The sequence below is a fragment of the Talpa occidentalis genome, unplaced genomic scaffold (assembly GCF_014898055.3).
Source record: "Talpa occidentalis isolate TD23 unplaced genomic scaffold, MPIMG_talOcc4v2.1 talOcc4.12, whole genome shotgun sequence".
Taxonomy (NCBI): domain Eukaryota; kingdom Metazoa; phylum Chordata; class Mammalia; order Eulipotyphla; family Talpidae; genus Talpa; species Talpa occidentalis.
Window position 1 is genome coordinate 6,811,577 of NW_023601212.1, and position 27,390 is coordinate 6,838,966.

The 27,390-nt window shown below is 57.9% G+C and overlaps 1 protein-coding gene across 1 annotated transcript; it reads right to left on the bottom strand.

Moving 5' to 3' along the window:
- Positions 1–1,905: 1,905 nt before the first annotated feature.
- REXO1 (RNA exonuclease 1 homolog) lies at positions 1,906–25,673 on the bottom strand. Its single transcript, XM_037504977.2, has 16 exons — positions 25,514–25,673; positions 11,796–13,519; positions 10,628–10,732; positions 9,636–9,846; positions 7,598–7,761; positions 7,159–7,290; positions 6,912–7,035; positions 6,155–6,268; positions 5,902–6,039; positions 5,610–5,723; positions 4,798–4,871; positions 4,386–4,496; positions 3,813–3,928; positions 3,557–3,695; positions 3,167–3,287; positions 1,906–3,082 (listed from the first exon to the last, which is right to left on the bottom strand). The coding sequence occupies exons 1-16, from the start codon at positions 25,671–25,673 to the stop codon at positions 2,994–2,996; spliced, it is 3,636 nt and encodes a 1,211-aa protein (XP_037360874.1). The 3' UTR covers positions 1,906–2,993.
- Between the last annotated feature and the right edge of the window lie 1,717 nt (positions 25,674–27,390).

A 27,390-nucleotide genomic window follows, 5' to 3' on the forward strand; every position in this document is an offset into this window, starting at 1 on the left:
CCGGGCCGCCGGCTGGGGGCGGGGCCACGCCGGGCGGGCGGGGCCACGCCGGGCAGGGGCGGGGCCGGGCGCGCCGAGGCTTCGGGACGCGGCCTGAGGGAGGGTTGGCGGGGGAGAGGACAGGGCCTCGGGGGCGGGGCCCGGGAAGAAGACGGGATGCAGAGGGTGGACGGGCGGGGCCCGCGGCCATGGGCGGGCCTCCCGGGTGTGGGCGGGGAAGGGCAGTGCGAGGCCAGAGGGGGTGCCGGGAGGGGTGCGGGGAGCGGCGCTGCGGGTCAGGGTAGGAGCGGGTGGCGCGGGCCGCCGGCGGCGGCAGTGGAAGGACGCGTTGGGGCTCGCAGGTGTACGGGGCGGGGCTTGAGTCCGATTGTCTCATCCCTTAGCGGTTAAATGAGCACATCCTAGTGCAGTTGCAGCCGTGAAGATAGTCCTGACCGCAGGAGGAAGCCCACGCAGGGTTCTGTCCCGAATGTATACCCACCTTGCAGGGGGCGCGGCTCTGGGCCTTTTTAAAAAAAAAAAAAAAAAAGATTTATTTATACGAGAACTGGGGTACAGGTTAGAGGCATGGGAGGGTGAGAGGACTCACCAGAGACAGAGCAGGGAGCGGAACAGGCAGATGGACCGGACACTGCTGAGGGGAGCAGAGGGCAAGTCAGGAGAGGTCTGCCGCGCCATGTGGGTATTTCCCTGGCCAGCCAGGAATCGAACCCGCATTGCAGAGGCTGTGGACAGCCTCACAGGGTGGCACTCAACCTGCTGCACCACTGGGGAGGCCCTGGGGGCCTTTCTGAAGGAAATGATGGGGGTGGAGGACAGCGCCGACACTGGGGCAGTGGCCTGGGTGGGGAGGGGAGGGCCCAGAGCAGGACGCAAGGGCATGATGGAAGGGCTACGTAACTTAGTGCCCCCTCTGTGAGTGGGGGAAATGATTAAGCTCCGTTTTTCATATTTTCACTTTTAGGAATCCTCTGAGTACGAAAATTAGGAGGGGGCTCCAGGCAGTTTCCACCTGTCCCCCCCTAGCCTGGAGGACTCTTCTTCTGGCCCAGTGAAACAAGCCAGTGTCAGTGTCCACCCGTCCTCCGATCACCTATGGGCAGATGTAGGGTGAATGAATGAATGGTGGGAGTGGGAGAGCACACACAATCTGAACCCCCTACCTCCTTGGAGCAGCAAACTCCCTTTCACATTCTTTGGAAGCCAGGTCTGGATACCTACTGGACATGTGGGGGACACTAGGTGGACATTCAACACTCAACAAATATTTATCCAGCGTCTACCCGGCAGTTAATGTGAATGGCCCCAAGGGGAAGGGAGTTTGACTATTCTCAGACTTTAGGGGAGATCTTGGGTGGGCAGAGGAAAATGAGGGGCAAGAGAAGGAGCTCCCCCGTAACTGCCCACAGCCTCCCCAGGGTGTTCATTGTACTGGGGCAGGGGAGGAAACAACCACCACACAAAAGCAAGTAATGGGGTGGGGCTTGTCCCATCAGCTCTGCCCAGCCCCCTTGTGCTCAAGCATCTGGACTGGGCTCCTCAGCATCTTTGCTTCAGGAGACACTTTTCTTTTTCCTAGAATTATTCCTTTATTATAAGGTTTATTTTGTGTAGAACTGGGATGTAGCCATGGGTGTCAGGAGGGGGTGAGAGGATTCACCAGAGACAGATTGGGGAGCAGAACAGACGGATCTACTGAAATACACTGCTGATGGGGAAGAGTGGGCAAAACAGAGGTCTGCCACACCCTGAGGGCCAGCTCCCTGGACTTCGCGGTGGTAGTGCCGAGACTTAGCCCTTAGGCCACCAAGGAGGCCCTGTGGCTTTTTTTTTTTATAGGACCAGTACAGCCCTGGCCCTCCCAACCCTAGCCAGAATGAGCTCCAAGTGGGCTGACCCTCCCTCTATGTTAAGATTTTCAGACATGCAATGTATAGTGGCTCTCTTCCTCTCCTTGCTCCCCAACTCCAACCTGGTCCCCCAAACCACCAGAGCTCTGTGGGTAGGAAGAGCAGCCAGTCAAGCCAATTCCTTGGCCACTGGTCCACCACGGCAGCACCCCCAAGTGGACTGAAATCCTGAGGCCTCCCAGGGCTCTGGGTCAGGAACACTGCACCCCACGGCACAGTGGCAGGCCCAAGGGGCAGCCCAGGTGCCGGGCTGGACCTTGTGAAGGCGCACATGACCAAGTTCGAAGGGAACAATGACCTCTGCAGCTGTGTGGCCTCACCTGGCAACAAGGACCACCAGAAGCATCATCTAAAATCCATACAAACATTTATTCTGTCCCAGCCCAAGGGTGCGGAAAGGGGTGAGGGTATTGGGGCTCTGATGGGAAGACTGTTCCCAGAGGCCTGCAGGCCCCGGAAGCTGGTGGAGGGCAGGGCTGGCTGGGTTCTGGAGGTCAGGGAGTCCAAGTGGGCTGGGGGCAGCCGGTTCCCACCCGCCCAGGCTGAGCTGGAATCTTGGGTCCTGGTGGCTGTGGAGGCTTGGGCTGGACCGCTCCCAGCCCACCCACACCCCTGGGAGGTGGGGACTCAGCACCAGGGTCTGGCTCCTTTGGGATGGGGGAAGACAACTGTGCAAGTCATCAGGTTTAAATTAAAAATAATAAAAATAACAATACAAAACAACAAAAGACTACCCCTGTCTCAAACCAACCCGAGCCAAGCCCGCCCTGTTGCCCCTGCCCCCTCAGCACAGAGGGGGCAGAACAGGTGGTCGTGCTGCCTGGGGACACAAGCAGCAGTCTCCAGAGGACGAGGTCTGGGGGGCAAGCGGCAGGGGCCAGGACAAGGGGCTTCGGCGGGGGCTGGGCTCCAGGGTTGGTCTCGGGTCTGCGCTCTCTTGATGCTGGCTCGTCCCATGCTCTCAGTTCCCGTGTCTCGCTCGGCGACGTGGACAGGGTTAGCTCTCGAGATTTATTGCACTGTTTTGGAAGAGGCCTGGGGTAGAGGACGGGCCGGGGCTGCAGGAGAGGCGGCGGCAGCGGGTCACCGCTTGGTCTTGGCGTCTTCGCGGATCTTCCAGACAACCAGGTGCATGCAGGCGCTGGCATCCTCGCTGGAGCTGTGCCCGTCCACTGTGGGCAGGTGACGGGTAACCAGAGTCAGGGTGGGCTCCCCTTGGGCTGCCCTACCATCCCACCACCTGGCGAGCTACTCACCGTTATCCTGGATGATCTGTCTGAGGTAGTCGGCCATGAGATTCCGCAGGGAGCGCTTGTAGGGGAGGCCCAAGCGGTGCGGGAAGAGCACAGATGTGTCTACCACAGTGCTGTGGATGACCTGGGGGCGGGGCAGGGAATCAGGGGCTAGACATGCCGGCTTCCAACCCCAGGCAGGGCTCTGGGAGGATCAGGGTGGAAAGGTGCCAGGGCTCTGGAAGGTTTCAGAGCAGAATGTCCAGGCAGGGATATGTGGAGTGCCTGGGAAGAGACCCCCCCACACCATTCCCCTCCCCTGGCGGGCTGGGCGCACCTGGCCCAGGAAAGTTGATGACAGGCAGACTGCCCAGTGCCCTCTGAGAACCCAAGAAGGCCTGGGGAGCTGTGTACCTTCAAGGCCAGCAAGTCACTCTCCAGACTGTGTCCAATAAGGATGGTGTCAGCGCTGAACATGCTCAGCAAGACGGCCTGGACATCTCGCAGTGAGATGCTCGTATCGGCGAGGTCTGCCTCCGTCACCCCTGAAAACCTGGGGTGGGAGAAGGCAGGGGTCTTAAGGCCACCGGGAAGGGTGATAGAGATCCCTAACGTGGAAGCTGGGCAGGGGTCTGGCCCCGGCATCCTGGCTCCCTGGGAGCTGGCGCACCTGGTGTTGTAGTCCACGATCTCATTGTCCGGCTTGACAAAGGTGTCGTAAACCACTTGCATGTCTGTGTCTACCACTGTGACGCGTGTTAACTCGAGGCCATATGTGGTGTAGGACTGCAGGGACAGGAGGACACACCTCAGTCACTGATGCCCCATCCAGGACCACAGACACTCCACGCCCAGAGTACAGGACAGGGGGCCCTCCTGGTCCCCATTGGGTGATGCTCTGGAAACCGGGCCCAGCACCCATCCCCAAGCCCACACAGCCCTGAGTGTCTCGAAGTCCCGGTTCCCTGGCGAACCCCCAGGGAAAGTGGCTGTGGGGAAGCATCACGCTGTTGCTGAGCGCGGAGAGAAGTAACTGACGAGCAAAGCCCTCTGAGCAGATGCGACAGGCTGTGACACGGGCCTCAGCACACGGACATAAGGCCACCTGCGAGGGAGGGTGGGAGCCAGCTGCTGTTTGCTTCTTATCCTAAAATCTGCACCACCTCAAAGTTTTGGGGAGATGAACCTCTAAGTCTCAGCAGCAAGTTGCCTGCAGCATGTGGGCACAAGCCCACGGGCTCACCATTTCACAGTCAAGGGCATAGATCCCTGGGTGAGCATCTTCAGAGAGTTCTTTATCAAAGGTCTTCACAAACCCTTCAAGGTTTTCCTTCCGGCCATCCTGCACGTGTTGCTGAGGGTGGGCGGGAAAGAAAGAGTGAGGGAGGCAGGCACAGGTAGCACGAGGAGCAGGGACCTCAGGAGAAGCCACAGGGGTCAGGCTCATAGGGCCAGGCCCAGCGGTGGTTTTTAGAGGCCATCCTACTCCTTCCCCAAGGTCACCTGATAGGCAGATAAATCAAAAGACAGGATCGGGGCTCTGGTATAGACTGCACCCCAACTTAGCTCAAGTCAAGATGGGGACGGGAATTTGCTATGAAGAAGCAGGGAGAGGGCTTCACAGGACAAGGAGGAAGGAGGACCAGGAGACCTACCTTGGCAACCTGACAGCCAGTAGAGCCGATGGCGGCCGAGCAGCACATGTACTGAGTCTCCCAGCCACCAGCCACTAAGAGGGGACAGTGGTCAGTGCAGCTCCCAACCATGCCTGTGCCCACATCTCTCTAGGCAGTTGCTAATACCCTTTTGCCTGGGGTGGGGGCTTCCTGCAGAGGGAACCTAGTCCTGGATCAAGGGGGTGATCCCTGTGAGGGTGGGAAGGTTTAATTCAACCACCATCCTAGAGAGGGAGCCAGGCCCTACCAGGGAGCGGAAACTGGGGTCAGACCCTTGGCTCTGCAGAGGCCCTTCCCCAGATGGGGCTGGGAGGAGGGGTAAGGATACGGCCAGGTGGGACCCCAGCGCACCAAGGAAAGACCAGACCCAGAGACGGGTGTGCAGGCGGCCGCAGGGAGCAGGGGCCCACGCCTGCCTTCGCGGGGAACACTGCTGTGTCTGCAATTAAATGAAACAGGCAGGTGTGGAGCAGATACCCTTTGTTCCCCGGGATGCAACACGGCCTGCCTATCTGCACAAATGCTCCCACTTGAACCAAGGTCATGCAGGGGGAGGGGGCGGGAGAGGATGGCATGGGCTGGGGGCCCTTCCTTTCATTTATTTGAACGTGTCACAGGAGGTTCTCTGATTGCAAGTGTTGCGAAGAAGAGTGTGGCGAAGAACACCACAATTCACAGAAAGAAACCTAGAAAGGGCTCAGTGTGGGGTCCGGGAGACCCCTGACCCTGGCGAGCTGGCCCTACTAGGGGCCTGGGGTCAGAACGGGGGTAAGTGCCCCATTAAGCCTCACCTCGGTTCCGGCGCAGCCGCCCCCAGTGATAGCAGCACTCCTCCTCCCGGACACAGCGGCCCGAGGAGGACACGAGGTACTCAGCGCCACAGCGGCAGCAGATCCTGCAGGAGGCTGTGAGGGGACGAACGGCGGGCAGGAGAGCAGAGCGTCAGTGCTTGAGGGCCCACCCTCCCAGAAGCTGTCTCTCCCCACTGCCGGCCTGTCCCCTCTACCCAGACTCCCCCACCCCCGCCGACCCTCTGCCCGGCCCTCTGCCCGGCTCAGGTGCTGCATCGCAGAAGCTACTTACAGTCCTTGGGCCTCTTCTCCTCTGCGGTGAAGATGACAGCGCCCCCGGGTCGCTCAGGGTGGGGGAAGGGATAGCCATTCTCCTTGAGCTGGTCCTCACTGAGCAGGTACTCCTTAAGGCGGCCATACAGGGCAGCCCCTAAGGACAACCGGGAGAAGGCAGTCGGCCCAAGCAAGCCTGGGCTTGGGGGAAGGTATAGGGGGCTCATGCCCCCCAGCAGCTGGGTGAGGATAGTGGAGGGGCCTGAGCTCACCTTTCAGATCCTCCACGCGGGGGCTGTTTGGGCGACTGAGGGAAAAGCTGGTTTTGGCAGCCAATTTGCCCCCCAAAACCATTTCATGGGACACCACCCTCTGGCCGCTGGTTTCTGGGGGGAGGAGAAAGGGAGGGTGAATTAGGGTGATTCAAACCCCTTCTCCCTCTCACATGCCCTCCTCCTGCCGACCCATCAATCGGCAGAGGCCAAGGCCCTGGGACCCCCACCTATTTCTGTGGGGGCCGGCAGGTCTTCAGCTGACTAGAAGGCCCTCTCCCCCAGGTGGCACCCTTGGAAGTTTAACACTTTATCTAAGGGCCTTAGAAGCACCCAGAAGAAACTGATGGAGGGACAGAGGCGAGAACGGGAAGACTGGTTAATGCACCTTCGACAAGCGTAATGAAATGTTCCACCAGAGCTTAATGCACACAGCAGGTCAGCTAGAGCCTCTCACTTTGAAGAGGCCGCGAGCAGTCCCATTAGCAGCGGCCCTTCAGCTCGAGAGACCCTGGCTTGGCTAAGGAAAGTGGTTAATAGCAAGAAGAGGCTGTTCCCAGGGCAGGGGGCCAGCTCCGTCTTAGACAGAAGGCTGACAACCCCACGCTTTCCTGCAATGCCTTTTGTCTGAGAACCTCACCTCCCTCAGAACTGCAAAAAGGCCTCAGGAAGGCCCCACCCACCTTGTTCCTGCAGCCTGAAGGGCCCACAGGCTGAGTCTTTCCAGAAGCATTGCCCAGGCCACCCAGGGACTTACTGTTGACACCAGGCACAGCGCTGGGGACCAGGCCCCGCAGCTTTTTCAGGGTGTTCACAGCCACGTTCAGGTAGATATTCTTGCTGGGGCTGCGGTCGTAGGCCACCTTCTCCTCATTCAGTGCCTAGGCACAGACATGCCATTCAGCCCTGCAGGCCTGGGGCTGGGGGCCATTCACAACAGCCCCAGGACCAGGCCAGGGACCCAGCCCAAAAGACTGTCCCAGGCCCTGAACTGGTTTACCCACCTTCTCTATGGCCTCCTGGTTGGAGGAGCAGAACTTGAGGCATTCCTCAATAAAAAGGTTGAGATATCGTTGGCGAATGACGGTGGGGACTTTGCCCCCAAACTCTTTTGGAATAATGGGCTTCTTTAAACTCTGGAGAGGACACAGAAGCAGCACAGGTGGCACGCTCACACAGGACATGTGACAAGAACAGACCCCACTGGAAACTTTGGGTTTTGTGACTATGAGGGAGGGCTGTCACTGGCCCCTCAGTGCCAAAACACGACAAACAGTATTGACAAGGGAGCACCAGGGGAATGTGCTCTCGGCTCAGGTTTCCTGAAAACTGTTTAAAGCTCTAAGAACTGTGTCTATTAATTAATACAACTACCACAGAGGGCAGGAGTCCGAAGAAGTACGAAAAGAAAGGTTCAGATGCTGGGGTTGTGGGCAAGGTTACCTGGAGAGATGGGCTGTGAGCGATGCGTTTAGGGGTGACGGTGGTAGTGGTCTTGGATGCCATGCCCGACAACGTACGCGTCTTCAGGGGCTGGCCGCCTGGCTCAGGACCATTAGGAGACTGGCTGCTGCTGGCCGAGAGGGTCCTCTTGGCACCTGTGGGGGCTGGCGGGACACAGGGGACATGAGTGCAGGAGGAGAGTGCGCCCATCACGGAGCTGCAGAGCACCAAGCAGCCGCGGCCGTTCAGCGTGAGCAGGATGTGCATCTCAGAGCACAGGGGGAAGGGCCGGGGTCTGGAACGCGGGCTATGGAATGACATTAGGCTCTATCTGCTTTCTGCAAGTCCATTGGGGTGAGGGGGAAACAAAAACGGGGCTTCAGAGGCCGGCTCAGGCAACGTCGCCGCTGGGGTGGTCCGGCGAGTAGCAGGGTGCGTGGGGAGCCTCTGCCACATGTTCCAGCCCCCGACTCCGAGGCATTGACGTCTGAGGGAGGAAAGACCCTGGCTCCTAGACTGAGTACCAGAGGTCTGGGGTGCCCCCGGCCAGGTCATTGTGACCAGCTGCCTGCCTGCCCCAGCCTCTGTGTTCTGCCTCTCCCTTTGATGAGGTCACAAACCAAGCAGTCTCCCACCCCCAAAGAGGGCACTGGCTGTGGGGCTGTTTCCAAGGGTCCAGGAGGAGGAGTGGAAGGTGGGTTCTGAGTGTGTGTGGCTGGGGCGCTTCTGACTAGCTCTAGCCCTGCTTAGCCCTGCAGAAGAGGCGGCAGTGCGCGGACTGGTCCCTGGCCCCAGGCCAGCACTATGGCCTGTTCTACCCAAGGCCGGCCTCTCAGCCACACGGGAAAGGAGTCAGCGGCCCACCAAGCTTGACATACAACCCTCCCGGGAAACCTGCACTTTTCAGTGATGGAAGGACAGCGTCTAGGCGTGAAAAGGAGAGCAAGCAGCACCGGACAGGGCCTGGAGAACATCAGGGGAAGCACCGGCGCACCTGAGCACACTGGCCCACGTGTATGAAGTGCCTATCACAGAGCTCATCCCACCCACGCCACAGACAGCAACCTGGATGGCACTGTGTGCAGGAGGTGCACACTTACGGAGTGCTTGTCTCAGCCCCACCCAGCCCAGTGTAACCCACTAGAACCTGCCCACATTGTTCACCTGCCTAGCAGGCTCCAACTCAAATGCTAAGGAGGAAGGGACCAGAATTAGACGATTTCTTCCTAAAGGTTGTGACACCAGGAGGATCAGGGCAGGGCTGCACGTGCCCTGGGTAGAGGTGTGAATCCCTAGAAAGCCCTTTGACTCAAGGGGGCCTCTGATCCAGCAGCAAGGCCTTTCTATACCCAAGGGGAACAGACTTTCAGGTGACTTGGGGCCTGTCTCCCATCAAAGCTCCAGACAGTGCTAACTAGAAACACACCCATGGGTATCCCAACCAGTCTGGATTGCTGAGGTGCCAAGAACTTTCAGACAAAGCCAAGAGCCCCTCAGACTGGGATAAGGAAGAAATCTAGCCCCCACCTCAAGCCCAGCCCAGGTGGCTCAATTAAACAAGGCAGAGAGCCTCCCCACTCACCTCATTAACACCTTCCCAGGTGCCCCCACACGTGCAGATGCCTGGCACCCAGCCCCTGAGCACCAAGGCCAGCTTCTGGTGCCCACTCTCAGCCCACACCTTCCACCCCAGAAGTCTCGGGGGGGAAGGACACAAAAATCAGACTGAAGGGACAGAGCGAGACCTCTAGGTAAGGGCCTCAGAGGTAGGTGGAGCCCAGGACTGGCCGAGACAGGGGCATGGGGGAGAGAGGACACCCCTCAGGCATCCAGCACTCAGCCCCCTACTACTGACACAAAAGTGTGTGAGGGGCAGGGTGCCACCACTGCCCAATAGTTGGGGAGATTTCTGTGCCCATTTCACACAGCATGCTGAAGACGGTGGTAGGACCCTGCTCAAGGTCACCACTGGCACCAGGGACCTGGCCTGGGGCTCCGAGACCCTGTGCCCTACAGAAGAGATCACAGGCGGACTCACCTGCAGCCAGGCGGGGGTTGGGGACGTGGGCAATCCTCCTCTTCTCACCAGGGGCCAAGATGTGGACAGAGGATGGCTTCTCAGCTGGCCGCTGGGCAGCTGGCAGCCAGTTCGTCGATTCCCGCTGGGCCTGCTGGGCCCGCCGGTAGCACACTTCCTGGGCGGTAGGGGGCCGCGCAGCGGGCACCGGAGCTCTCCTCACAGGCTCTGCCTGAGTGATGAGAAATCCAGGGCCTATCTGTAGTCAGGGGCTCCGAGAGCTGACAGCAGGACTGTGGGCAGGGTGGCAGGGGCCAGGTGCAATGGGTGACCCTTTAACCTTCTTACAGGCTTGCAGATACCTCAGCAGGAGCCAGCTGGGCTCAACCGGCTTCACAGTCAAGGTGCTTTTAGGTCCCAGGGTGCCTGTAGGAAACTGCTCTCCCACCGTGGCATGCCCAGGCTGTGCCCTCAGTCCTTAGGTGTTGAGAGGGATCTCTGGGCCCTAATTAAACTGGCACTCCAATCTAGACCCATTGACCTAGTCTCTCTGGATGGCAGCTTCCAAAATTCCCAGTCCTTCCTTCCAGGAAGGGTCTGCCCAGTGACTGAATCAACTGGAGCTCCAGTGGCTCTGCTGGCAACCTGGTCCTCTGACCCTGCTCCCCCGGCACTAACACACTGACCACCCCTACAGTGATCCCAAAAATGTTCCCGGGTCTCAATGACAGAGGAGGACAGTGAGGCCACTTGCCCAGGATCAGACTGCACACTGCAGAGCAGGCCTATCAGCAGGCAGGGTGACCAGCTGGAGAACTGCCACTCAAGGCCAGATCTCAGCACCTGGACACTTGAGGATGGGGTGTGGCCATGCATTTCTCTGCTAGGATGCAGGGGGCACCAGAACAAAGAACCCCTGCCAAAAGACCCCATCAGCAAAGGCACTGGAGACCTGTTTCTGCAGACAGGCCCTTCTCCCTCCGGACAGTCCCTGCGCAGGGGTGGACCCATACCTCCTTGCCTTGCTTGGAGAGATGAGAAATCCTCCTCTTCTGCCCAGGGAAGAGTGTGGTCAGACCTGCATGCCCTTTATCCTTGCTCTTCTCCTCCTTAGGGGGCTGAAACACAGAGTGCGCCCTCAATATGGCTCTGCCCCTCCCCCCTTTGCCATCCCACCACCCAGGCCTTGGGCAGGGGCGGCACGGAAGGTAGCAGATATAAGTCTGAGACCATGAGACAGTTGGACAGAAAAGTGCTAGGTCAAAAAGGGAGGGTGTTTCAGTGTCAGGAGAGGCCAGAAGGCTTTCGCCTACCCCCAGGAGGTGCTGCTGAAATACCCAATGCCCACAGTCAGTCAAGCCCCAGCACCTCCTGTCCCAGTCCAGCTCCCCAGCCTCTTGAAAGGTGAATTGTGCAGCTATACCCCAACCCCCAGGCTCACCACCTTCCCTGGCAGAGCTATCCCAGCCTTTCACAGGGCTGGGACCAAACCAAAGGCAACAACCCCAAGGCCGGAACAGAGTGAGGTACTAAGGAGCCAAAGAACCCAGGGTCTGCCACCCTGCTGAAGCTGCAAGTTTCAGAGCCGGACACTGGCCTGTCCAGCTTTGCTGAAAGCAAGCTCCCTCTGGTGGCTGACATGGGAGCATCGGATGAGGAGACGCAAACAGGTTGGAGCAGGCAGTTTTGGAGGAGGGAGGAGGGATGGGAAAGGAAAGAAAGGGGGGCGGGAGTGGGGAAGACAGTGAGCAGAGAGAGGGAAGAGGGCCTGGACTGGCGCAGAGAGAGGGAAGAGGGCCTGGACTGGAGCGAGGAGACGGAGGAGACGCCGGGTCAGGAGAGGGAAGAGAGGCCGAGAGAGAGGAGTGGCTGCAGTGGGGACAGGAGGTGGCAGGGGAGAGGGAGGGCAGAGATGGCAGGAGCCAGGTACCCCTTAGCTGGTTGGTCTCAGAAGGCTGTGGCAGGACCCCTCCGATGGGTCATGAGCCAGGGTCCTCTTTCTGGATGGGGTGCAGGGGCAGCAGGCGGCCACTGAGGGTTCCTACATTTTGAATGAGTTAAAAGGCCTGCGCTGAAGGAACCGTCACGGTGGCGACGCCGGGGGTCCAATCACTGGGAACACTGGGAGGGATGAAGCGCTCGGTGGCCTGGCCTGCCCACCCAGCCCAGCTCAGCTCTCACCTGTCGGGCCAGCCGGCCCCTGTCCTCCGTCTTGACGCTGGTAGACTCGTTGAAAATGCGCAGGCACTCCTCCATGGGGTCAGAGTCGAAGTCGATCTCCTTCTCCAGGGCAGAGTAGTCCACCTCCGCGCCCGCCCCCGCGCAGGAGGAGGAGGAGGACAAGGAGGGAGAGGCTGAGGCGGCCAAGGGGGGCGGGGAGACCTTGAGCTGCTTGGGCGGCCCCCGCTTGGCAGAGAGGCCCAGGCTAGAGTCTGAGTCCGAGTCCGAGCTGGAACTGAGACTAGGGAGGGCGGGGGGCTGCAGCCGGGGCTCTGGGGGCCCAGGGTTCTCATCCTCACTTTCATCTCCAAAGAGATCGGCATGGCTCAGGGCCCGTCTCTTCAGCTTGGGGGTGTCCTGAGAGGCGCCCTCGTCCAGTGAGCGGGCCTTGCGCTCCACCAGCTTCCCAGTCAGGGTCTTCTCACCTGCCCTGTCTGGCAGCTGGTGGGGACCGGGCCGGGAGTCCTGAGGCCGGGTGCCTCCACGCACGGGGCTTGGCTGCAGTTGGTCAGGCAACCCTTTCCCTGAGCTGGCCACAGGGGTGGCCAAAGATGGCTTTTTCTTGGTCCCTTTGGGCTGCTCCGCCTTGTGTCCCTTTGGGCTGCCAGCCTGCGGCCCTTTGCCGTCAGCACAGGGCTTCTCAGACTGCCTGCCTCGCTCGGGGTCCTTAGCCCTGTCTTTCTTCTGGACGCCATCCCTGTGGCTCCGCCTCTTCTTGGGCCTCCCGTCCTTGGGGCTATGGTGGTCCTGTGAGGCCCTGGCTGGGGAGGACTTGGCCCCTGCAGGGCACGGGGGCAGCTGCCCGAGATCCCCCCCATCGCACTGCACTGCTGTTTCCTTGGTTTCCCTCAGGCTGCCCTCTTCGGATTCCTGGCCCTCCCTGGAGCCCGACTTCCTGGGGACCTTACTTGCAGTGGCAGCCGGGACACTAGGGGGGCCGGCGGTGGCAGGCCTGTCATTTGGAGCTGTAGGGGTGTCATCGTCTGAGTCTGAGAACCTAGCATCACAGCCACTGAAAGGGTCACAAGCCTTCTTAAGCACGGGTGTGTAGGGCTCACTGCCACGGGAGTCCCTGGGCCGTTTGGAGCCCCTGTCATCCTTGGAGCTGGCCCTGCTGAGCAGCCGAGCGGAAAAGTTGGACAGCGGGTCGTACTCCAGGTCCGTGGATGGCTTGGAGTCATCCACCACATACTTGCTACTGGGGATGGGGCGGCCATAGCGCCGGGGCTGGCTCACCGCCTTGGGGACGTACTCTAGGGTGCCACTGCCCCCTCCACCATGACCCTGACTCCGGTCCAGCGAGTACTTGCTGCCTGGCTCAGCGGGGGCGGCCAGCGGGGTGGGCTGATAGCTGGCATTGGGGCTCATCAGGCCACGGCTGCTGGGGTTGTAGTCGAAGGACAGCGGGAACGCACCGTCGTCCAGGCGGGCGGTGGGGCAGGCGGTAGGGCCACGGGGCGTGAGGGCGGGGGTCTCAGCCGAGCCGTGCTCCCGCGCTGTCTCCAGGAGCTCCTGGTAGCGCCGCTGCTCCAGCTCCACCTCTGAACGCACGGCCTCAATGGCCTGATTGACCAGCTCTAGCTCCAAAATGTCTGAGTGAGGCTCATCCCCTCTGTCCTGGGTGCCATTCTCTCTCTGCGTGGGGGGTTTGGGCAGTTCAGGGTTGTATGGGTCATAGCCAAGTCCTGAAATGGGAGGTGGGAGAAACAATGTGAGCAGAGGCCACTGCCCATCCCAGCCAAGGCCAGACTGCCAGGGAAGAGCCCAGAGCCAGGCTCAGATACCACCATTCCCAGGCCTCCAGGTGTCAGATACCACCATTCCCAGAAGACTCCAAGGTGGCAAAGTCTCAGAAACACCCCTCCATGGGACCCCAGAGGCTAGCCACCGGGGTAAGGGGCACAGGACCCAGGCCTGGAGAGAGCAGATGGTCACAATGACTGTGACTCTCCAGGAAGTGGGGGACAATGTCTGGGCCATTCCCACTGGATGAGTCCCCACTAAAGCGTGGCACACTGCTGCCTGCAGCTGGGCCCGACACAGCCTACCCAGCACTGCCTGACACATGCACAGCTCTCTATCTTGGAATAGCACCAGGCAGGCAAAGGACACACCCATTCAATGGCCCCTGCTGATACACCCACATGACACCCGTAGGGAAAGCGAGGCGGAGCGCTACCAGCGGTATGAGCCCATGGGTGTGGAAAAAGCATCCCATGCTCAAACACACAGTATTCAGAAATCACCACAAAAGGGTAAGGCAGGTCTCCAGTCCTGTGGCCCCCGCCCCCGCCCCCCATGGCGGCTGGACGGCACATCACCCATGCTGTCACCGGGTTGCAGGGCATGTCCTAGAAAACAGCACCCCCTCCCAATTCCACCAACGGTCCACGCTCACTCATGGAGAGATGCCAAAATTCTAAATAAAATCTGAATAAAATTCAGTGTTCCAAAGAAGCACCATAGAATAAATATTCCAGGATTTAAAGAGCTCATTGTTGGAAATTCTATGCGACTTGAGTCTGTGACACCTCTGAGAAGTCGAGGACACCGACACCCTGTGGTAGGCGCCGCCAGAGGAATTGGCCTGCCCGCCCCTGGATGGAGCCTGAGCCCATGCAGGACCCCACCCTCCAGGACTGTGGAATAGGACCCCCGGTTGAGGGTGCCTTGGGCCAGCAGCCCCAGGGAATCCTGGCAGCACTAGCGAGCAAGTGAGTGGCACTGGGTGAGCTTGCTGGGAGCAAAGGCTGGGCCTTGGCCTACAGCCCAGGGAGGGACGGGAGAGAGGGGCTAACTGTAGGCTTATTGTTTTTGCTTTTAACCTGGAACCTTTTTAAAATTGTATTTAGAGGGGCCTCCCCTGGTGGCGCAGCGGTTGAACGCTGGGTTGTGAAGCTGCCCGCAGTCTCTGCAGTGCCAGTTCAATCCCTGGCCGCCGGGGAGGGTCCCACATGGCGCGCAGACCTCTCCTGCCGCCCGCTGCTCCCCTCAGCAGTGTCCTTCGGTCCTTCTGCCTGCTCTGCTCCCCGCTCTGGCTCTGGTGAATCCTCTCACCCTCCCACGCTTCTGACTGTACCCAGTGCTTGGATAAATAAATAAATCTTTTAGGAAAAAAATTGTATTTAGAAAAGAGAAAGGAGGCTTGATCTACACTGTGGAGCAGGGGGGACATCCGGGATGATGGGTGGTAGTTGGGGGGTAAAAAGCACATAAATGACACCAATGGGCAAAAGGCAAAATCAGGGAAACAACCTGCCCATCCCTCCCTCCCACAGCTGAGGGAGCCCGCGATAAGGACAAAGGCTGCCGGCCTCTCCCCGCTCCCAGCGAGGCGCAGAGCGAGGGACAGTCCAGAGAAGAGGTCAGACTAGAGATTCCAGCAGTCAGCTCAAGGTCTCCCCAGCTCCCACACCCCTGCTCCACCCATCACCTGCCTGAGCAGAGGAGCCCAGATCGTCCTGCCCACCCACCCACCCCAACTTCCAGATGACAGCTGAGTGTAGAGCCCAGACGGAGGCCATGACCCGAGGGGGCACTCCTTCGGGTCTAAAATGGCTCCCACCCCACCCTGCCCCCAAGTGGGGGGTGGGAGGAGGGCCCACCCTGGCAAAATCCCCTCCCCCCCAGCCAAAGGCAAAATGCAACCCAAGCAGGAATACCCGCCCTGGGGCCCTTCGGGAATGAATGGGGTGAGAGGTCAGGGTTTCTTCCCCCTCCTGTCTGCTTACTTGTAGGATAGAGAACCATGCCCTCAGACCCCCAAAAAGGAGGAAGCCTCATTGGCTCTGGGATGGGTCCAAGGTTTGTTTTCTGAAAATTATGCCTGCTTCACCCTCTCCGGCCGGCCTAAGGGCTCTCCAGCAGCACCCCAGCCCGCAGGCGGGAAAGGCTGGCGCACTTGGGAGTAAGATTCCAGCTCAGAACCTGAAGGTACAGTGCCCTGCTGGGATTCCAGCCCCTCGAGCTGAGCAGTAGGAGCGGCTACTTCCAGCCCCAAGTGGAGGCCACCTGCTGACCCCACCCACCCCAACAAAGAAACCCATCCTAGGTAGACCTGAGTCTAGGCAAAGTGCTGTCCCCGGGCCCCAGTCCCCCCACAGGGACTGAGAGAGTGCTGAGCACACAGGCTCCCTGCACTTAGGGCCCCCAGTTCAGTCCCTGAAGCAGAAGACACGTCCCCCGCAAGGTTACCTGAGGCTTTGGAGAGGTGAAGGGGGGCAAGTGCAGTAGGTCCTGGGTCCTCCCCTCCACCCTGAGTCTCAGCTCACATCATGCCACCTAGGCCCTGCCCCCACCCCGCCTCAGTGGCGTGGGTCCCTCCAGGAACCTGTCAGAATTGGAGAAGCTCCCCAAGAAATTGCTTTGCAACTAGCCCAGTATTCAGGGGGCCCTGCCCACCCACTCATGGGGGCTTATCAGAAGGTGGGCTGGACAGATGACCCGTGAAAGGTCAGGAAAAGCCACGGGGCACCTGGGAAGGCATCCTCCAATTACTGGGGAAGTAACCTGGTTTGAAGCCAATGGCTTCCTCTGGGAGCTGCACGAGGAAAGCCTACATTTAGTAAACAAGATTAATTGGGCTGTTTTTCGGAAAAGGGAGCAAGGCTTGGGATGACTGGGAGAGCCCCCAAAGGCTGGGTTCTGGTCCCCACTCCAGGGAAAAGCAAGTCTTTCCAGCAACAGCCTGGAAAGTCCAGCAGCAGCTATAGGGGACACCTGCCTGGTGGTCACAGGAGGGCGGTCCCTTGGGAAGACTCCTCACCACGTCAGGGAGGAAGAAGTCCAGGAGAGGCCTCTTCCCTGGCGGCAAAGGAGGGCCCAGCCTCACCTAAGCACAGGCAGCTCTCCCAGGGACCGGCCCGCCCATCTCAGCTCAGGCCTGCCTCCGGCCCACACAGCGGGAGGCGTGAAGCCCTCACTTCCAGAACAGTGTGGAAACCCACAGGAGCCAGGGCCACACAGATGGGGAAGGATCTTGGTGGAGCCCCACCAGGGAACGAAAGACCAAGATGGGACCCGCCCAGCAACACCCCTCCCGGCTCCTACACGTTTCTGTTCCTCTCCTCACCCCCTGGCCTCTCTAGGAAACACCTCCTGCTACACATGGAATCAATGGCAATGGAAAATGACAACAATCAAGCATTAGGCCCTCCTCACTCACTGGGGGAGATACACAACACTCTCCCTGACCTCTTTGAATCCTTTTAGGGGACCCCCCTCAGGAGTGCCCCCTCATTTCATGCTTTTGGTCATCCTGCCCTTTGTCAGCCCGTTTTGCAGAGGAGACTAAGTCAGCAGCTCCCTAAGCCCCATAGGGCTGCTAACAGGTCTCTGTGACCCCAAACCCTGGGTTCTCTCCACTGGGATAGGGAGAGACAGCACCCAGTCCTCCCAAAGGATCAGCCATCATTGTGACCTCCTCTTTCTTCTCTGCCCAAGGCCCCAGATGGGTAAGCACAGGCTGCAGTGGCCCACTCCCAGCTCCTGGTAAGAGCTCAGCAGGGACATGCTCCTGAAGCCCAGGTGGTGGTCACAGCCTGCTGACCCCGAGCAGGGGTAGCAGGGACACCAGGAGACAGACACAGTCCCTGCTGCACAAGATAAGCTGGGACACAGGGCGAGTCACAGTGGCAGAGCAGCTCAACCTAGCACCAACCCCAGCAAGTCATGGGGGGTGGGGCGGAAGGTTTAGGAGGCCTTGAAACCTTGAAGGTGGACAAAGATAGAGATGTTCTGGAAGGCAGTGGCCACAGGCACACATCCACAAACAGTCCTCACTGGGCCCCACGAAGGGTGGGAAGCAGTTGTGGCTCCCAGGATAGAACCATCCCCCACTCTGGGCTTTTCTGGGAAGTGTTATCTGGCAGACAGCACCCCAAGGGCCACCTCCAGTTGAGGGCAAATAGCCCCCTGACCCTCACAGGGACTCCAGCTGCCAGTTCCATTCTTCTAGGCCCAGATTCAGCTCCTGAGGTATCCCCTCCACCCAGAGTCCTCCACTCCTGGAAGCCAACTCCTATACCCCAATTCTCCATTTTTGGGGTATCTTCAGCTTCACTCCTGAATGTCACACTGCTGGACAGACCAGGAACCTAAAGCCTGGAGTAAAGGCACCCGACTATTAGTTCCTAGGGGTACCCCAGACACCTGGAGAGAACCATAGAGAGAACCCCCCCACCAGGGATCAGACCCCACTGCTAAGGCTGTGCAAAGGAGCAAAGTCTGGGGTCCTCCTTGGCCTCCAGGGGTAAGAAAAGTCTAGACAGACCTGCGTCTAGCACCCAACTCTCTCCCCACACCCCTGAAAGCGACCCGGGCATCTACCCCATAGGTTGACCCTTTCCTCCCCCATAATCCCACCCAGTTTTCAGGCTGTCCTGCAAACACCTAGAGCTGAAGGGGACCAGGACCATCGTCTTGACCGGAGCTCAGCTACTCTTCCAAACCACAGGGAATTGAGCAGAGTAGGGTACAAACACCACAGAAAAGACTGAAAGACCAGGCTGAAGGAGTTCCTGGGGGTGCAGTGGAGGCATGTTCTCTGTTCTCACAGTCCACGATGGGTATAAAACACTTACGCGGTCAGGACAGACATTGCAAACTGTTTTCTCCCTCTTCCTGACCCATGCCTTCCAATCCCCAACATGTTCTCCCATGGGTGTTTCTGGAGCCGCCTTGCTACACAGTGCAGCTTCCTGGAAGCCTCCAGCATGAGGCTGGTGGCATGCAGCAGCATCCCCCAGGGACACCCAGTCTGGGAGATGGAGCGCAGCAGTTCTCACAGACGTCCCAGGACATGGGTCCACGGTGAGGGGCAGCAGCTTCACCCCCTAAGAAAGAGCTGCACAACAGGGTCACTCTGGAGCATCAGCACGTTTATTGAGTGACACCGCAAGCAGGTGCTGGGGGTGACAGAGCCGGCTCTTCAAATACTCCCACGCCTGCTCCAGCCACTGCAGACTGTGATGTCTGGCCATCTAGAGGGCAGGGACAGGCCTGGTCTCCAGGACACAAGGAGAGTCCTTGTGCCCTATCACCAGATGTGCCTGGAGTGAAAGCGGTCCCTGTGCCCCCAGACATGCCCTCTGGTTACCTTCCAGGCCCTGTCCCCTCAGGTTCCCAGTTCAACATACTGAGCCTAGGGCTCATCGCTGCACCCTGGCCTTGACTGTGTTCGCTGGTACAAATGTCTGCAAAAGTTTAAGGTTGGGGGGGTGGGGTGAGAAATCCTAACCCTAGGTCATGAGCTTTCAATGCTTTGAGCATGTCCACTACACAGACAAGGCTTTCTGTGGTGATGGGAAGAGATGGCCCCTCAGGACATCTCCCAGCAGGCACGGGGGATGGTCACTGGTTCTGGGCCTCTCATGTCCCCCACTCTGAGTGGACTAGCTAGACCACAGCAGGACTCCAAGGCCCTGTGCTAGAGGACAAGTCACAAACCAGTGTGACAGCAGTGATGCTACAGCAGCCTCTCCTCTCCCAGACTCCCCAAGTCCAGAGTAGGACACTAGGCCTGCCGCTGCCTGTCTCCCTGCCCAGAATTTTAGACTGCTGCTCCTGCCTAATCCCACTTCCGGCCATCAGGCAAACTTGTACTCATCCTTCCAATCCCAGGTCAGTAACCACTTGCTTGGGGCCACCCCCTTCCACCTACTTTCCTTTTTAATGTTCTACTTTTTGCTGCCATCCAGATTGCACCAGCCAGTCTACCCGTTACATATGAACAGCTTAAAGAATAACACACCGAATTCCTGTACATCCTCCACTTGGCTTAAAAACCATCTGCAGGGGTTAGAACTGAGTTTGTAATGGGCACAGGGCAGAGAGGGGAGGACGCAGTCACGCAAGATGGAAGAGGCACACTGGCTCAGGGCTCAATAGCACCCACTTTACAGAAATTACCATTGATACCAAGCTGCCCCTCTCTAGCTGGGATCTTTGCACACCAGAAAGCAAAGCCCAAATGCCCCCATCTGAAGGAGCTGAGGGCCAGACCACAGCACCATGCCTCTTCTCTGGAGCCCCTGGGGGCTCGGACAGTGAAGAACACTCAAATACCCACACAGGACTCCCCTACTCCTCCCAGGAGCACAGCCACCCCCACTAACCTGTCTGGGCCTCAAACTGCTCCACCTCTGGCCTCCAGGCCTGAGAAACTTGGGGAGGGGGGTAGCAGTGATTTTCAGCACCTCAACCACCTTCCCCATCACATTCTAAAACAGAACCAGGGGCCTCCCAGGTGGCGCAGCGGTTGAACGCTGGGTTGCGAAGCTGCCCGCAGCCTCTGCAGTGCCGGTTTGATCCCCGGCCATTCCCCGGCGTGAATTCTCTCACCCTCCCGCGCTTCTGACTGTACCCAGTGCTTGTATAAATAAATAAATAAATAAATAAATAAATAAATAAATAAATAAATAAATCTTTAAATAAATAAATAAACAAATAAATAAATAAAACAGAACCAGGCCAGGCACTGGGATGCCCAGTCTCTCAGTCTCAGCCCCACAACAACTGGAGCTGGTTCAATCCTACTTCTATGTATAGGGGTGGGGGCCATCCTGACCACTGTTGGAGGCTAAGCAGCATCCCTGGCTCCCACCTATATGATGGATGCCAGGAGCATCCCCAGTTACAACCACCATAGAGGTCCCTGACTTCACCCAGTGTCCCTGACAGGCTTGGTTACCCTAGGTAAAAGTCCCTGCTCTAGCGATTGACATTAAGAACTGGAAAACAGGGCCTCCCCTGGTGGCGCAGCAGTTGAGCGCTGGGTTGCGAAGCTGCCCGCAGTGCCAGTTTGATCCCCAGCCACCGGGCGAGGGTCCCACATGGCGCGCAGACCTCTCCTGCCACCTGCTGCTCCCCTCAGCAGCATATTTCGTCCATCTGCCTGTTCTGCTCCCCGCTCTGGCTCTGGTGAATCCTCTCACCCTCCCGCGCTTCTGACTGTACCCAGTACTTGTATAAATAAATAAATACCTCTTAAAAAAAAAAAAAAAACCAAACTGGAAAACATGGCCTCCCTGGTGGTGCAAGGGGTTAAGTCTCCAAACTATGAAGCTATCTCCAGCCACTGCAGCACGAGTTCGATCCCCGGCCAGGGAGCTACCCACAGGGTACAGCAGACCTCTCCTGTCTCCCCACTGCTCCCCTCAGCAGTGTATTTCAGTGGATTTGCCTGTTCTGCTCCCCACTCTCTCTGGTGAATCCTCTTACTCCCGACACCTCTGGCCTGTACCCCAGTTCTTGCATGCATAAATAAATAAATCTTTAAAAAAAAAAAAGGGCCTCCCCGGTGGCGCAGCGGTTGAGCGCTGGGTTGCAAAGCTGCCGGCGACCTCCGCGGCGCCGGTTCAATCCCCGGCTGCTCCCCGGCCACCGAAGGAGGGTCCCACATGGCGCGCAGACCTCTCCTGCCGCCCGCTGCTCCCCTCAGCAGTGTACTTCGGTCCTTCTGCCTGCTCTGCTCCCCGCTCTGGCTCTGGTGAATTCTCTCACCCTCCCGCGCTTCTGACTGTACCCAGTGCATGTATAAACAAAACGAACGAACAAACAAACAAATAAATAAATTTAAAAAAAAAAAAAAAAAAAAGGAACTGGAAAACACCAAAACCAGCATCACTAGCAGCCGCTGGTTATGTAAATGGCCCAAGCTCAACAGGAGAGAGGCAGGTTTTTAACTCCTCCCAGGCTGTGCAGAGGGGCTGCCAGGTGTGAGGACAGCAGACCTGGGTATGGTGACACCTCAGAAATGGCAGATTCCAGCTTAATCTGTGCAGCAGGATCACAACTACAATAAAAAGACACAAAATCTGTTGTTAAGTCTGGGAGGAAATACAGCAAGCAGGCGAATATGAGACTGGGGCAATTCACAAGACGTGTTTCTTTCTGCTTTTCTCCAATGTTTTGAAATGCCTATTATTCCAATCCAGGAAAAAGGTGATTGGAACTGAGGTGTCATGCATGGACCTCCACCAACAGGGTGCTATACTACCTCCTGAAGAGGTGGCTTCTGTGCAGTTAGAGCAGGTTAAACCCAGGTCTCTCACACATGACCCAGCAGAGTGTAAGGGTGTGCTGAGTTGGTGACATTTACAAAAGGATGGCACCTTTAAAAATCCTCTGAGCCTTTCCTCCAACCCTGGCTGAACAGAAAAACCAAGAACTGCTCACTATGAATGGGTGAATGCTCTCCCAGTGGGAGTCCCATCCCAGAGGCCCTGCCCCCAGAGACCTAGAGCCACACCTAGCGCACCTGGGCCCAGGCTCCCAGGAGGGCCACAGAAGGATGTCCAGAGTTGTCAAGTGGCTCCCGCAAGGCACAGCCTATGATCAGGGGGTCTTAAAGACAATCCTGCCCTCAGGGGACACTAGGCAGTATCAGGAATCTATATGGTCATCCCGACAAAGGCAGGGCAGTGGAACTCCTGGCATTGAATGGGTGGGGCCACAATGCCACTCAGCCCATGCCCATAATGGCCCCAACGTCTTTTGCACTATTCCTTTAACCAGCTTAAGCGCACCCACCCAGATGAAGCAGGAGGCGCCTGCTACTCTGACCACCAGCAGGCAAGAACCTCCCTCACACCCACTCACCCTATCAGACCCCAGCACAAAGAGAACAGTACTCTCTACTGCAGTTTCTGTCTCATTTCTTTCCCGGAAGGGGAGGGAAACACAAGACAGATCACAACAACAAAGCATCAGACACTTTAGTTCATCACAGGCAGTGAGAAGCCCCGCCCACATGAAACCTGCAGGTACCCAGCCTACAGGGGCGACAGGCGTGCGGAGGCATGGCAAGGTCCGCTGGGCAGTGACAACTGGAGTCTGCCAGCCACTGCTGCTACATACTCCTGTTCCAAGTCATTCCTCACCCTCTGCTGGGCAACACACTTCCTGCTCAGAGCTCCCTGGAGAAACAGGGCTTTCCTTCAGGATTCCAGACTGCAAAGGGTCCCATGTGGTCTAATCTGAGGGGGCAGGAGTGAAGTCTGTCCCAGGGAATGCTGCTGCAGGCACAGGGCTGGGGCCTCTCCTACTCCTGCCTTCTACCCTGAGACAGGTCTTCCTCCAGATTCCTGTAATTCTCTTTTCCAGGCCTCATGGCTACCTGTCAGTCCCAAGGCAGGGCACTGAGCCCGATATACAACAGGGCCCAGATGTGTGTGGGACCTGCATGTACTGGGGAGCAGGAATCAGCAGGTGGTAGTGGGTAGCACAAGGGCCTGACTACCCGTTTCTACCCATCGTGCCCACCTTACCAGCACACAGGTGAATGACTGCCCCTTCAGAACTGTTTCTTCATCTATAAAATGGAAAGAGATAAAGAGCCTGCCAGAGGGTGGCAATAACCCAACACTACAGGCCAAGTCTGGAGGTAGGGATCCGACAGCCCATGGAGGCGGAGGGTGGGGGGAGCAGGGAGCTAAATTTGAAGGACCAAAAGAATCCCCACCGGACCCCCGGGCTTCTGCAGAAAGGTACAGGCTATCAAGCCAAAGTTCAAGATACTGGGCCACACAGGGAACCGGATCCCACCCTGCAGACAGCTCCCACCCAGCGCTTCAGTACCCCTGACAGTTGCTCTAAAAACGAGCCCAGGCGAACCCGACCCAGCCCAACAATTCAGTGCCTCTGGTCAGGCTGTACACCTCTGCTCACAAGTGGATCTAGCTGAAAGCTACGCTGCTACAGTCTCTTTCCATCAAGTCTGATGGAAACTGCACTTGTCACAACCTGGAGCTGGGGGAGCTGAAAGGGAGGGGAAGGTCTTAGCATGTACTCTCCCTTGGCCACCTCGGAGGGCAGCCCGAACAACATGTCACAGAGGAGGAAACAGAGGGTGAAGGGCCCCACTTCCAAGAAAGAAGCAGAGCTGGAATTTGACTCTCCCCCTCTGGAAGGGAAGGAGGTGTTCAACCAGAAGGTATCAGAGCCCTTCTCCCTAGTCGGAGACTGGAAAATGGCTGTTTATTTTTACCTGCAAAAGGGAAAGGAAATAAAGAATGGGGGTGGGGAGGAATGCAGACATATTGGGGTACTGGGTAAGCAACTACATTTTTTACCTATTGAAGTGAAATATACAGAACTACATCACCAAACAGGCCCCCAAAATGATCCTTTCAGAAACTAACTGGCTATATGTGCTGTAGAAAGAAATGAAGACTGACTTGGCATGGGAGAAGGAGTATAGGAATCAATGTCCCAGAACTCAGACGGCTGAAACCCTAGGACGGAGACAAGCCAGGATGTCGGCGTCACAGGGGAGTGGGCCTGCTGTTTTTCCAATGGTGAGAAACCCAAATGTCAGGCAGCTCCTTGCAGAATGTCACATGCAATGCCGATAAGTAAATAAGTGAAGTCAAGAAACTGTCGTAAGAGGGTAAAAATTAACCACATGAACTGGGTGTCACTGCTTCTAAGATGGCACCCACACATGACTCTCTTCCCCAACTCCCCAGCCCCCATCAGTGGGTAAGGAACAATGTGATGCTACCTGTGGGCAAATCTGCCTTCCGTTTCAAGGGCAGGTTCCTGATAGCGAGGCCTGCACCTCATGCAGCTCTGAAAGCCTCACAGCCAGCACAAGTGTGCAGCCAGACAATCAACGCTTGTCTCTGGCTGGCTGCAGTCGGCTGCAGGTGCTGGTGCCCTAAGCAAATTAATGGGGAGCAATTTGAGAAAATCCTGTTATTCCCTCCAGCAAAATGAGGAAACAAGCCTACCGTTTTTAACCTAGCAAGGGTGCTCTTCTTTCAACCAAAGAAGACTCTGAGGTGAGAATTACTGTTATATGGAGGGAAAGAATATGAAACTGTGACAGAACGAGGAAATCTGAAAAGAAATCAGAGTCTGATGGAAAGGGAGAGCCAGTCCTGAAGGGCAGACGTCAGCACTGAGAGTTTGAATTTCAGTGGGAAGAAATGACACCGCGTTTACTCCTCCCTCCAAGTGTTTCCTTGCAATTTCCCATTCTTAAGGCCTCACCCCACACCTCCCACAAGCAGCCCGGACAGCTCCTTTGCGGCGCTTACAGAAATCTGCCATGACATTGATTATCACCAGGATAATGTGATGTGTAATCCACTAAAGTTCTCTGCCCAGACAAAAGCAGGGCATCCTCTCCGTCCCAGTGAAGGGGGTTGGAGTTACTCCCTGTCCAGTCGCCTCGACGACACTCGGCTGACACGCAGTAACTGCTCCTAACACCCCCGAGCCCACTGCCGTCGACAGCGGCGGCCACTACCCAAGGCGCGGCCGGGGAAAGCAGTGCGGAGATAAACAAGGACCGCCACGAGCACCCGGGTCGCGGGTGAGGCGGGAATGACACCCCCACCAGGAGCCGGGTGCGGTTAGGGCGGGAGTAAGAGTCCTCGGTCTGCCAACCGGTATGAGGTGAGCTCGTTTCCCGGGCGCTGCCCTCGGCCTGTTACCTCACCCACCCCCGCGACAGAAACGCACGTCTTCTCGTTGTTTACTCTTCACACTAGAGGAAGCGGAGGCGTCCAGAGGTTCCGCGACTTTCGCACGGGCCCTGGAGGGGAGGGTTCCCAGTCCTGACTGGGGGGGGACCGTGGACCGCGAGCGTGTGAGGAGGGGGCCGGGCCAGCCCCAGCGGTGGCGTCCAGACCCGGGCCGGGAAGCCGAGCCCGGGGCAGGCGGGCGGGCATTACCTGCTGCGGGGGGCGCCGCTCCGCCGCCGCCGCCGGGCGCGCCCGGGCCCCGGGTCCCGCGGTGCCGAAAGTGGCAGTAGGGCCGCCGGCAGGGCCCCCCGGGCGCCCCAGCCCAATAGGGGCAGTCGATGGCCCGGAAGAAGCCAGTGGAGCGCAACATGTTCCGTCCCGCGGCGGAGCCCCGGCCCGGAGCCGCCCGGGCCCCCGGGCCCCTCACTGGCGCCGCGGTCGCCTCCGCCCGCGCCTCACGGACCCCACCACCGCCGCCATTTTGCTCTGAGGCCCCCGCAGGCCCCCGGGACGGGGCCGCAAGGGACCCCGGGAGGGGCTGCCCGCAGCGCGCCTGACCAGAAACGCCCGCTCCCGCGCGACTAAGGCGCATCACGGACGCGTGGGCCGGAATAGGAGGCCGCGGGAGGGGGTCTGGGGGCCGTGAGGTGCCCTGTATGAGGCCTCTGGGAGCCTCGCGTGTTCCACCGCCCGGCCCTCCGCGGCGGCTGCTGCGCCATCTTGGGCTCCAGGAGCCTGAGGTGCCTGGGCTGTCCACGGCGCGCCTGACCAAAAAAAAAACTCTGAGCCGGGTACTGGTTTGCAATTACTTTGCTTTTCGCGTTGCTTGTGGCCCTGAAGCGCCCTCTGCTGAACAAAGCGAGTCGCGCGGGCGCGTCTTACCTGCACGGGGGAAATGGGTTCAGGCTGTAAAACCTACAGGTTGACTGACTCTCAGTAAGTGTTTCATTCGTCGCACCCCGTCTCTTGTCAGCGTATAACCCCCAGGTCCACAGGAGGAGACATGTTCTCATTCACTCATATGCTCACCAAATACTGAATGCCTACTGTATACCCTGCCCTAGATGCCATGCTGAACCAAAGCGGGCACAGGGTCTCAGTGAAAAGTTCTAAGAGTGACCCCTTGCGTGTTGGTGCGATTGTAAAATGGTGCAGCTGCTCTAGAGAACAGCAGGTCGGTTCCTCAAAGAGTGATACAGGAATCCCACGATGTATGCAAAAGATTGCAAAGCAGGGTCTTGGACAGGTGTTTGTGCGCCAATGTTGACAGCAGCATGATTCACAACAGCCAGAAGGACAGCCAAGTGTCCATTGATAGGTGAATGTGGTACCAGAATCACCTATCTGGCTTCCCCTTCGCCAGTAAGAATAGCATTCTGAGGAAAAGGAAAATGGTTTCATTTATTTGTTGACAAATGAGGAGGGCAGCAAAGAGTGTGAAAGCCTACCCGCCAGCTTATGAGTGTGGGGGTACTTAGGGTTACAAGGAAAAAGAGGGGAGTGGGCGAGGGTCAGCACGCCCCTGCTGATAACCTAAGGGGCTGGTGACTTGGTTGATGTCACTTGTCACCATCTGGCGATCAGCAATTCAGAGTCTTTGCAGGGCTCTGTCGTTGGCTTTGTTTTGAAGTTTGCAGAAGGCCCTTTGCCCTCGGACAGCAAGGAAAAAGCAAGAGGTTAAACATATAAATCAAAGTTTGCTAACTCAAGGGGAGAGGGAATGTCTCTTACTAAGACAGGAGAGATATTGCTGTATTGAATGGATAAACGCAAAATGGTTCATTCAATACAATGGAATATTATTCAATTTTAATAATGAATAAAGTCCTAAAATGTGCTTAGCCCTTAAGCCCATTATACTCAGCGAAATAAGCCAGACCCAAAGGACACGTACAGTGTGATCCACTCACAGGAGCGCCTGGAGTCCCATCCATAGAGACAGGAAGTAAATGGGGGTACAAGGTGCTAGGGAATGGGAGGAGGAGTTTCATGGAGACAGTTTCAGTTTGGGAAGGTGAGAAAGTTCTGGAGACAGATGGTGGGGATGGCTGCACTACACTGTGAATGTGCTTTATGCCACTGAGCTG

Excerpts from the sequence above, each read along its gene's own strand:
- REXO1 (XM_037504977.2), bottom strand. The coding sequence starts at position 25,673 with ATGTTGCGCTCCACTGGCTTCTTCCGGGCCATCGACTGCCCCTATTGG. Across the intron at positions 13,520-25,513 it reads AGCGGCGCCCCCCGCAGCAG|GACTTGGCTATGACCCATAC; the intron begins GTAATGCCCGCC and ends CTCCCATTTCAG. Across the intron at positions 7,762-9,635 it reads CAACCCCCGCCTGGCTGCAG|CCCCCACAGGTGCCAAGAGG; the intron begins GTGAGTCCGCCT and ends GTGTCCCGCCAG.